Below are 11042 nucleotides of genomic sequence, written 5' to 3' on the forward strand. Positions count from 1 at the left end.
AGCTTGACTTTGCCAGGCCCCATGTCAGTGTGACAGAACTCCCATGTCCCCTTAGTTGTATCAGCCTCCTCCTCTATGGAGCTTGTCCCCAGCCTGAGGGGACTTTTAGCTCCTGAGAGAGCTGACCTGTGGTCCCTCACTTTTCATTAAGCAGCACCTTTGTAATGTTTGTGTCTCTGCAGACCACGTCCAGTGAGAACATGAGAGACTTTGCCACAACACTGAAGAACAAGTTTCGGTCCAAGCAGTACTTCAGCAAGCACCCACAGAGGGGTTACCTACCCGTCCAGTCTGTGCTTGAAGCTGACTTCTCTGAGACGTGAGTTGGCTGTGCCCTGGACTGTTTTTTTACCCAGCCTGACACGTGGGCTCCATGAATGGAAGAGGCATCTCAGCTGTGAGACAGGGCTCCCATGGGAGGGCTGGAGGGGGCTCCTGCTCTGGGGGGTGATGCAGTACCTAGTTCTTGAAGGAACAAAGATGTCAGTCTTCCTCTCCAGCCTGTCCGTGGCTCTTCTTAGCCCAGGTTAGACCAGGACAGGCCCTCCAAAGCCTTGCTGACCATTGTGCATCTCTTCCAGACCAGCCTCCTCCCCGATGCTGCCGCACGCTGACACGCACTCCCGGATCGAGCACTTTGCCAGCAGGTACCACCACTGGGCAAAGCTGTCACACCAGGGAACAGAGTATGACTTCCATGGGTGTGGAGGGTTGTTGGGGCAGGCGACTGCTGCTTGCAGTCCCCTCCACCTTTCCCAGCATGCTGCATCTCAGGCAGCTGCAGGGTCAGGCGAACCTGGCTGGGACATGGCTGATGCCACGTAAATTGACAATAAAGACCATCCATTTGACAGGAGATACCTTAGTGATGCAGCAGCCTCCATGGACTGTCCTGTTGTGAGAGAGGAGGCTGAGCTGGCTGCACACCCGCAGCCCTTTATACCAGAGACTGTCACCCAAAGCAGCACTGTATTTTACTTCCTAAAAAATCAAAAGTCTGTAGAGCCTGTGAAGAGGGTCAGACTGGTGCCAGCCAGCTGGGAGACCCTGCCAGAGAGGGGTCTTGCAGGGGCTGCCATAGGAGGGTGCACCGAGCAGACATTAAGGATGTGTCTGACCATATCTCAACCTTTTCCTCTAGGCTTGCAGAGATGGAAAGCCAGAACTGTTCCTTCTTCAATGATAGCCTGTCCCCAGATGACAGTCTGTGAGTTCTGCCTCCTTTCCCTTCTCCTCCTCACCTCCTGGTGAGTCAGGGCTCCTATGGCTCCATCCATGCTTAGCCAGGGCACAGAAGTGCTTTCCTTCCCAGTTCCTTTGAGTAAAAGGTTCTTGGGCACTCCCAGCCAACCAGGAATGCTGAGCCACTTCTGAGCTCTAGAGATGGAGCAGCCAGAATGAGCTTCCACATGAAACCACCTCCCTCCAGGCTGTCCTTCCCCAGGGCACACAAGTCCCATCAGACTGATGTTCCTCACTACGGTGTTTCTCTACCTGCTGCAACAGGGATGAGGACCAGTATCTGCTCCGCCATTCCAGCCCCATCACTGACAGAGAGCCTGGGGGCAGCCAGCAGGTTCCAGGAAACCTCAACATGGATGACAAGGGGGAGCTGGAGCGAATCCTGGCCCACTTGGAGGATGAAAACAGGTAAAAGCATGGGCAACTCTGAAAGTGGGGGTTTTAGCCTAAGGGGGATAGAGGACTTGAGGAGCCTGGTAAAGCTCAGAGCAGAGCCAGGGAAAAGCTGCTGAGTCTGGAGGTGGGAATTGGAGATGTTGAGTGGGCTGGTTTGGAGGGTGTCCAGGCTAACACATATGAGCACTCAGTGAGTGTGTGCACTCCAAGGAAGGGAAATAACTCTGTTCCCCAAAATGTTCCTTCCCACATCCTCAGAATTTGTTCCTCTCCTGAACTGCAAACTGGTTAAGCTGAGCCCAGGACACTCTGTATTTCATGTCCCTGAGCTCCTCGTGAGTAGCGATGGTGCTGCTCTGGACCACACGAGGTGAGGTTCTAGGCAGGGTAGATCAGCTCAGGAGGTGATGCTTTCCCTACACTTGTTTACAGTCTCGTGGGAAGCATTTGCATATCTGTTTGTGAACCCCCCAAGTGGGGTAGAGCTGTTGACAGGCTGCCCTGCAGAGGACCATCCTGATCCTCAAGCTTCACAAGAGGCTAAGCTTTGTCTCATCCCCAGTGTGCAGCTGCTGGGTTTTTCCAGCAGTCCCTGGGAAGGAGTGTAGTAATGCTGCCATGGACTGTCTTGCAGGATACTCCAGGGAGAGCTGAGACGTTTGAAATGGCAGCATGATGAGGCAGTGGAGTCTCCAACCTTGGCTACAGGCTCCCCTGAATCAGTGCAAGACCCACGTAACGACGAGCTCCTGGCAGAAGCACGAATCCTCCGGCAGCACAAGAGCCGTCTGGAGACCCGCATGCAGATCCTGGAGGACCACAACAAGCAGCTGGAGTCCCAGCTGCACAGGCTGAGGGAGCTGCTGCTGCAGGTGTGCTCAGAGCAAGGATCTGGGACCGTGGGGTGGACTTTGCCATAACAGAGCTGTGACAGTGGCAGAAAGGGATGGTCAGAAGGTGGGGAGGAAAAGGACAGGGGATCATGACAAGCTGCTTTCTCACTCCAGCCTCCGGCAGAGTCAGATGGCAATGGTTCAGCAGCATCTTCCTTGGCTTCATCTCCACATCAGTCTGAAGGCAGCCAGGCAAAGGAGAAAGAGCACAACACCCCTGACACTGAAGCTGCAGGTGAGAATTGGGTTTGGGCTGAGGTCCTGGCCTTGGTCCCTTGGTTCAGTGCTGCAGGAAGCTGCCTGCACCCTGCCATCCTGCAATGCTGCTGGCAGTGAGGTTGATGTCCAGGGAGCCTGCTTAAACCCTCCTACCTCTTTTCCACTGCAGATGAGGTGGAAGCCAAAACCCAGGAAGTCAGCATGTGCCTGGAAGACATAATGGAGAAGCTGCGGAGCGCCTTCCCCAACTCTCGAGGTACTTGAGTGAAATGCTCCTCTCTTGCTTCTTACTGCTCTCTCAGATGAGGTTTTCCCCACAGAGCCCTGCCCCAATCCCAGCTTCCCTGCAACAGCTGATGACCCCCAGTGCTTACAGCCAAGAGCTCTGCTGCTGCAGCGCTGCTGGGACTGGTGCATGGCCTGCGAGGAGAGAGCATGAGGAGGAGGTTTCACACCTGCAAGGAGAGGCAATCAAAGCTGCCAAGAGTATGGACAAAATAGACCCCCCCAGATGAGGTGCAAGGCAGCCTCCTGCCCTGCTCAAGACCCTCACCCGGCGGGGCTCCCCACCATGAAGATGGACAAACCTGCCAACATCCAGACTGTAGTGATCACTTTGAGCCACCTCCTGGCTTTTTCCCTCTCCAGACCCTTCTCCAGGAGGGGTGGAGGCCCCAGTTAACTGGTGAGATGGAAGCAATGATACAAGCTCTCCTAGCTGCTCATGGACAGCTCTTCCCAGCAGGGATGGAGACAGAGGGATGCATGTGTGGAAGGCACTCCACTCATCTAGTGGGTTTTGGTGTTGATCATTCTGCTCTTTCCCTCTGTGCTCCAGTCCAGGAGCAGCACTTGGTCTTTTGCCTGGGGGAGACATTGCTTGGTGCCAGCACTAACATGAGGTGATGGTCTGCCCTTGCAGACTCTTGCTCATTTTTTGCCATCCCTGAGCAGGATCCTCCTGGCTCTGCAGCAGCCCCCTTTAACCAGATGTCTCTGGATCTTATTTTCCTGACCTGTCTATTTCTCTTTCAGGTATGACCTCCCTTATCTAACACCTCCTGTGAGCCAGAGGCTTTTCCTAATCAGCTACCTGGCTGCCTTCCTCCCCCTCCTCTCCCTGCCATGCTCCCTGTGCTGCAGCAGACCTCACACAGACTCTCTCTGAGCCAGTTGTGCAGGATGCTTGCCAGCTCCAGAAGATCTCAGGGGAACATAGATCATGCAGGAGTGGGACTGTGGGCTTCCCAGGAGGCTGGCATTGGTCACTCAGCCACAGTGTCCAAGCCTGGGTGGAGTGGTCTGGAAGAAAGAACTGAAGCCATGAAAACCCCCTGTCTCCCCTGGCACCCACAGGCTGCCGCCTTTGCCTGCAGCCCTCGGAGGGATGCAGAGCTCAGCATCCCACTCTTCATTTTTGCCCAGGAGCCTCCGGGTTTACAAGCATCAAAACACTCCTGGAGCCACTCAGTTTTTAAAATAACTCTTTATAACAGCATCCTGCTAGCCTTATGGTTCAAACTCTGCCACTCAAGGCTCTGCAGCCAGCCAGGCACACACCACCTGGAAAGAGTGTGTGAGGTTTATGGAATAGGGATGAGTCCATGTTAGAGCTTCAGCCCAGCTAGTAGCCTTATATTGAGAGGGTCTTTATAACAGAGCCTTATCATTTAATTTGCATATATTTCTATATATTATATATATTCTGTACTTAAATACTCTCATGGACTCACTCCATTAAATTCTAATACTGTAAGTGTAGTTGCCCTTCACTTTCAGACCAGCCCAACTCCTGCTCCCAGGGGAACCAGCACCTTCCCAGTTGCTGGTGTTGCAGCAGGACTGCTGTGAGGGGAGCTCATTGAGGGCTGGACCAACAGCAGGTTCTCCATCCTGCCTGATTTCCTGGGGATCTGTGCCTTTGCCATGGCACAGAGAGCCTGTCCTGCACAGACCCAGCTCCATCCTTGGGGAGCCTCAACTCCTACAGGAAGGGGTTTCTCCAGCCATAGTCCAGCCCTGGGGTTGGTCTGCACAGCAGTGCAGGTGGGCAGCAGGACAGGTAGGGCACCTCCATTCTGCCCCTAGGGAGTAGCATCCCTGCAGCTGTCCCTGACATGGAGCTGAGCTGGAGGGTTGGAGGTCCTTGTTGGAAGCAGGTGTGTCCCATGGGACAGTGGAAAGGGACTGTTGTGCAGGTTGGCAGGGCAGTTTGGGGGTGGTGGTGGCTGCTGGTCCCAAAGGCTCCCTCAGACTGGCTGTCTCATGCTGTGTTATGTTGAAAAAGAGGCAGAGTCAGGTGCTGTGGGATAACCCAGAATGGGTGCTGAGATGGCTCTGGTGCTCTGAGGCCACATAAGGTATCTGAGCCTGCAGGGCAGGGCAGGGCAAAGGCAGGGCTGCACATGGGTGTGGAACATCCCACCTAAACAGGGCTTACTAGGACAGAGACAGGGCTGTATTGCTGGCTGGGATGGGATGGAGTGGTGAGCTGTTTGCAGGGAAGTTGGGACCAGGGCAGTGTGCTCAGGCCCAGGGCTGTGCAGTTGGCTTTGGTTGTGCTGGCAGAGATGTGAGTCAGTGCCCACACCGGGAATGAGGTGGTGTGAGCCTTATGTCCAGGTGCTCAGCATGTTGTGTACAGTGTCTGCTGGCAGCAGCGTGGGTTGCTGTCCTTGCTGCCCCCACTCACAGCCAGGTGAGCGGCAGGCTGGCAGTAGGAGTGGTGTTGGTGTTAGGATGCTTTGGGGCATGCTGTGTGTCAGACTGCTGGTGAGAGGGACCACAGGCCAGCCCTTGAGACCTGGCTGCACCCCTCTGTTATCCTAGTGGTGGGATGGGAGCACTGTGGGGAGGAGCGAGGTCTGGCCTGAGGATGAGGTCAGAAGTATCCCGCCTGGGGAGAGGTGAATGAAGGAAAAGACAGGATGAGGACAGAGCTGTTAGCCCCAGTGCCAGGTATGGGGAGCAGAGGTGGCCAGCTTGGGTGCTTGGGCTGTGTTTGGGAGCCAAGGTGCTTTAGGGAGGGGAGCAGGCTGGCTAATGCTCTGGTAACCATGTTCTGTGGTGCTGCTATCCTCACTGCTTTGTGCCATCTCTGCTCTGGAAGGAGAATAAATTTGTATTTATACTGAGACTGGATCAGCGCTCTGGCCTCTTCTATCCATGCATCTCAGCTGAGTCAGCTCCTGTTGCTGTGCCATCCTGGCACTGCTCCTGCAGGGCTGCTGGGACACAGCCTGCACTGTCACCCTGACTGTCAACACCACTTGAGGCAGAACAGAACCTGAGAGCAGAGCCCCAGGTTGTCCAGACACAGGTGTGTCCCCCAAACACCCTCTTTATCTTCTCACAGCAAGGTCTGTGCAGGACCATGTGGCAGCCTGAGGGCTGGGACAGGGGCTGTGTGAGGACAGGCCCTCTTTCCCACCCAGGAAGTTTTGCTGTAGGAAACTTCAGCCCTGGGAAGGATGTAGGTAGCAGTGGGATGCTGGGCAGGCAAGGCAGTCCTCTCCCTCCATGCTTTCTCGCTGGAGAGCTCTATTAAATCTTCAGTGCCCAGGGGTGCCCATGTGCCTCTGCCCTGAGTGCTGCCCATGTTCACTGTGCCTCTATAGCACAGTGAGGGGTTTGCCTGTGGAGTAGCTCAGGGTAAGGCTGGCAGCCTTCAGGCTTTCCCCACTACTCAGGGTGCAGCCCAGACTTGGCTGACAATGAAGCCGGCTCAGGACTGATACTGGACCTGCTCTCAGCCCTGCCTGGAAGGGTTGGCTGAGCTGGGCAAAGGCCTGACACGTTGCCACTGCAGGGAGGTTTGGGAACACTGTCACACAGGAGAGATTCATGAACTTAACTGGGGGTGAAATGCAATCTCCTTCACTACCTCTCTCAGCAATAACACAAACTGCTCCATCCCTGTGCCATGGACTCCAGAGCAAAGCAGGAGGTGTGGACTACGATCAGGGAAGCCAGTCATGTCCAGGAACAACTCCAGCACACAGTGCCAGGGAAGAGCTTTTATTTCTCAGCCAGCAAAACTCCGTGGCGCCCAGTTGAAAGGCGCTGGAGCCGATGAGTCGGGGCAGGGGAGCAGCGGGCACTGCTGCACAGTGGGGCTGATGGGCCCAGCGGTGGCAGGGTGAGAACAGCATTGTTGCCATGTCACTGCTGGGCTAGACCAAGCCCCAGGGCTCTCTGTCAGGGTACAGAAGCCCTGCTGCCTGTGCTGTGCCTCCTTGTCAGTGCTCTGGCAGCCTTTCTCCCAAGCAGGGGCTCAGGGCTGACTGTGCCCCAGGGTTGTGGCCCTGGTTGTCACTGCACTGCCCATTGCCCCATTCTCTGGCTGCTCCAGGGGTGAAGCTCTCTGCGGGGATGTTGCCTTCCCAACCATTTTCTTGTCTACTGCCTGCTCGCTGCTGCCTGCACCTCCCCTCTTCCAGAGTCTCTCCAGGTGTTTCATCTTCCAGCTCTGGGGACCCCTCAGCTGGCTCCAGACCCTCACTGGGAAGCCCTGGCTCTGGGGCTCTGTTTGGCTGAGCCTGAGCTGCACTCCCTGTGCCATCTTCCTCTGCCTCACTGGCTCCTTGCTCCAGCCCCTGCTCAAGCCCTGTTGCTCCACATTGCCCTGCATCCAGCTTTTCCATCTCTGCTGGTAGACTCTCTTTGTTTTTGTCCTCCTCCACTTTTCCCTTTTCTACCTTCTCCTCCTCCCTCTCTCCTTTTCCCTCCTTTTCTTTTTCCTTCTCTACCTCCTCCCCCTCTTGCAGTTTCTCACCTTTCTCCTTTGCCCCCCTCTCTACCTTCTCCTGCCTCTCCTCTTTTTCTTCCTTTTCTTCCACCTTTTCTTCCTCCTCCTGTAATTTCTCATCTTCCTCCTTTGCTCCCCTCTCTATTTTCTCCTGCCTCTCTCTTTTTTCTTCTTTTTCTTCCACCTTCTCTTCCTCCTCCTCCAATTTTTCCTCTTCCTCCTCTGCCCCCCTCTTTATCTTCTCCTCCTCCCCCTCCTCTTTTTCTTCCTTTTCATTTTCCTTCTGCCTCTCCTTTTTTTCCTCTTCTCCCTCTTTCTCATCTTCCTCCTCTCTTCCCAGGCTCTCTGGCTTTGCTCCACAGCTGTCCAGCTTTACTTCTTCCCCCAGTCCTGTCTGATCCCTCACTTCCACCTCTCCCCCCACAGGCTGTTCCGGGGCTGCTTCTCCTCCTGGTGCTGCCTCTTCGGCCCCAGCCCTGTGGGTCCCTTGTTCTGCTTGGGCAGCCTTTGGTTGCTCTGTTACTTTGGTCCCTGCATCCCTCTCCCCCTGCCCAGAGATCTCCTGGACCCCAACCTCACCCTGAGGTGCCCCATCAACCACCTCCCTGCCCTCCTGCCCCTTGCTGTCCCCCTGCCCCTGGCGTGACTGGAAGAGTCCCTGGTAGCGCTTCCGATCCTCCACGTGCTTCTTCCTCATCCTCTCCCCCAGCTGCTTCAGCTCCTTCTTCACAGCAGCTGCCATGGAGGGGTCGAGGTGAGCCACACGCAGGAAGTCCTCCCGTGCCTCCCGCTCGTTCCAGACAGCAGCATGAGCCTTCGCTCGCTTGAAATAGGCCTTGGCATTGTCTGCCAGGAGAGAAGAGCCCCCAGTGGGGGTTCTGCAGCTCTGAGCCACCAGCAACAGGTGCTGGAGACCCTGGGAATCAGGGGACACGAGGCACATGTAGCAGGAGGATGTGGGGTGAACACACCCGTGAGAGAGGGCAGGGACACCTGGCCATGCACGTACCACTGTAGGCAGCAGGGCACAGGGGGTTCAGGATCATCTTGGAAAGGGGAAGTGTGGTGGTGTAGGCAGGGAGACCTAGAGGTGCCATTGTGGGCAGGGGAAACTGGGGACAAGGGCACTGTCATGGACAGGGGAAACTGGGACATGGGTTCTGCACATGGGGATCCAGGGCACATGGACTATCACAGGCAGAGAGACATGGGCTGAGCATTGCCATAGATGGGAGATCTAGAGGAAAGAGTCCCTAGGGGCACAGTAAGAGGGTGGGATGCAGGCCCAGGTACCATTGTGCTTCTGGAGAAGCTCTGTCGTGTGCTCCAGCACCTCGTAGTACTCGCCGAGCTCCAGCTGGCACTGGCAGTAGTTGAGCACCAGTGGTGTGACCAGGCTTTCCAGCTTCAGCCAGCCATCCTCCCACGGCTTCTCCTGCCCAGGGAACAACACAGGGTGCTCCCTGGCTGTGGCCATCCCCTCCCAGCCACCCAAGGCCCACAGGAAAGGGTTCTGAGGCACAAGCCAGGCAGGGGTGGCACGAGGTGGCTGGCCCTGCTCACCTTGGCCTGGAGGTTCCTCAGGCAGATGACAGCCTCCTGGTACTTGGCTGCTGCCTGTGCAAACTCTTTGCGGAGGACGAGGCGGTTGCCCTCGCTGTGCAGCACAGGCACTGCTGCCAGCTTCTCCTCCTTGCTCATGGCCCAGGTGTCACGCTTGTATGCTGAGGGCTCCTCCACCTGCATGGGCAGCAGGAGCTGAGCTGCCTGTCCGAGCTGTTCCTGCTCTGGCAGCCATCCCTGCCATCCTCCTTACCCGGAACAACTCCATGATGAAGATGAGGGGCTGTGGTGTCCGCTGGAGCTCATCCAGGTCATCATAGCCCGTGCTGTGGTAGTCAAACATGTTGCCCATGCCACAGCGGTGCTTCTGCCCCTCCAGGGGGTCCCGTCCCTCTGCGATCCTCCGCATGCCCCTGGAGACCAGGGCATACATGCCTGTGTGCTGCAAGGATGGGGAGCACCTCACTCAGTGCATGGGGACAGTCTGCACCCCTTCATCTGAGCCAGCCCCCCTGGTGACACCTGTGCCCCCTGTGCTTGCACCACACAAAGCTGGAGCATCTCTGGCATGCATGGTCCTGTGCCCTGGCTCTGCAGGAAGGAGGGAAATGGGTGTTTGTGGGCCCTTCACTCACGATGATGTCACACCAGAACTCTGCCACCTCCCCAATTCTCATGGAGCTGAGCAGCGTCTCCCATATCTCCAGCTTGAACATCTTGCCCACAATGATCTCCATGGGGATTCCAGCATCCCGGCTGTCATCGATCACCGTCCGCTCAAAGTCGTCCTTCAGCGTCTGGAAGTGGAAGGTGATCTGCCCAAACAAAGCCCAGTGTTGAGTCCCCTTGACAGTCCCAATGACCTGTGCTGTGGGGCCGAGCCTGCTCCCAGCAATGTGCAGCTCTCCCTTTACTGGCAGCTCTCCCTCAGCAGCAGGAGACTCAGCCTGCTGCTCACTTGTCTTAAGTCAGCAAGCAGATGGTGGAGAGCCTTAATTCCCAACCGTGCTGCTCCCTATGGATCCCCCTACAGATAGCCCATTACAGAGGGTGCTCTCACAGTATGCATCAGGACCTGGTGGAACTCACTGATCTGCCCACACCCAGGGTTTGGGGAATGTCTCAAGAACAACCCAATGGCTCACCTCACTCCTGCTTGACACACATCAGGAAAGGCAGGTTTCAGCAAGTCATGGGGGCTGCTGAGCTCTAAAGGCACCAGGACAGAGGGAGGAGGTGTCACAGGCCCCAGTGTAAGGTGAGGCCATGGGCAGTGTGGCTGCCTGTGCCCAAACCAGTCCTTCCTGCACCCCTATTGTGAGGGATCTCACTGTGCCCCAGACCTGGAGCTTGCCTTGTGAACCGCAATGGGCAGGAAGGGTGTTGTTGGACCCATTCCCTCTCCCAGGGCCTTGGGGGAACAACAAACAAGACAATTTACCTTGCTCCCATCCTGAAACTTTGGCAGCTCCCCTTGGCCTCCATGCAGAATCTTCTTTTTGACCCCTTCCACATTCAGCAGGTAGGTTTCTTCCATTGCTGCTCCTGCGAGCCCCCAGGAGCAGCTCACAGGCACATGCACACCAGCACTCTCTGGCCCTTCTTGAGATCTTTCTCTCTTTCTTGACTATCTGGACACACCTGTTATCTCCCAGGGCTGCTGCTGACCTTTTCCTTTCTGTGCTGGGGGCAGAGCTTGGAGGCCTTCTCCCCTGCCCTTGGGGTTGTGAGACGAGTGTCCCACCGTGGCACACACTCACTGAAGTGCCCAGTGCCCTCTGTTGCCTTCTGTAACCTCCCTTCTAATCCTCTTCCCACCCTGTCAGGTTAATCTGGGATTTGCCTGCCTAGTCTGTGATGAATTACAGAAACTCCCTGCTCAGGAGGGCCTCATTCCTCCCACAGAGTGATGGTACTTTTGACATAGCCCCACACAGCACATTTTGGGGAAGGAACTCAGCAGGACCCCAGGGTGCCCAGGC

General features: G+C 56.1%; 2 protein-coding genes across 2 annotated transcripts in view; one reads left to right on the forward strand and one right to left on the reverse strand.

Moving 5' to 3' along the window:
• The window catches only part of DRP2 (dystrophin related protein 2), a 29138-nt gene extending 23252 nt beyond the window's left edge, over positions 1 to 5886 (forward strand). The window contains exons 17-24 of the mRNA XM_071569553.1: positions 183 to 319; positions 582 to 647; positions 1142 to 1207; positions 1507 to 1650; positions 2273 to 2510; positions 2646 to 2766; positions 2920 to 3006; positions 3786 to 5886. Of these exons, the coding sequence (XP_071425654.1) occupies positions 183 to 319; positions 582 to 647; positions 1142 to 1207; positions 1507 to 1650; positions 2273 to 2510; positions 2646 to 2766; positions 2920 to 3006; positions 3786 to 3805 (879 nt within the window). The 3' untranslated portion in view covers positions 3806 to 5886. The remainder of the gene's footprint in view (positions 1 to 182; positions 320 to 581; positions 648 to 1141; positions 1208 to 1506; positions 1651 to 2272; positions 2511 to 2645; positions 2767 to 2919; positions 3007 to 3785) is intronic.
• Positions 5887 to 6759: 873 nt separating this feature from the next.
• LOC139678420 (golgin subfamily A member 6-like protein 26) lies at positions 6760 to 10831 on the reverse strand. Its single transcript, XM_071569234.1, has 6 exons — positions 10502 to 10831; positions 9696 to 9875; positions 9314 to 9502; positions 9061 to 9237; positions 8791 to 8932; positions 6760 to 8343 (listed from the first exon to the last, which is right to left on the reverse strand). The coding sequence occupies exons 1-6, from the start codon at positions 10595 to 10597 to the stop codon at positions 6989 to 6991; spliced, it is 2139 nt and encodes a 712-aa protein (XP_071425335.1). The 5' UTR covers positions 10598 to 10831; the 3' UTR covers positions 6760 to 6988.
• Between the last annotated feature and the right edge of the window lie 211 nt (positions 10832 to 11042).

Source organism: Pithys albifrons, chromosome 14 (genome assembly GCF_047495875.1).
Source record: "Pithys albifrons albifrons isolate INPA30051 chromosome 14, PitAlb_v1, whole genome shotgun sequence".
Taxonomy (NCBI): domain Eukaryota; kingdom Metazoa; phylum Chordata; class Aves; order Passeriformes; family Thamnophilidae; genus Pithys; species Pithys albifrons.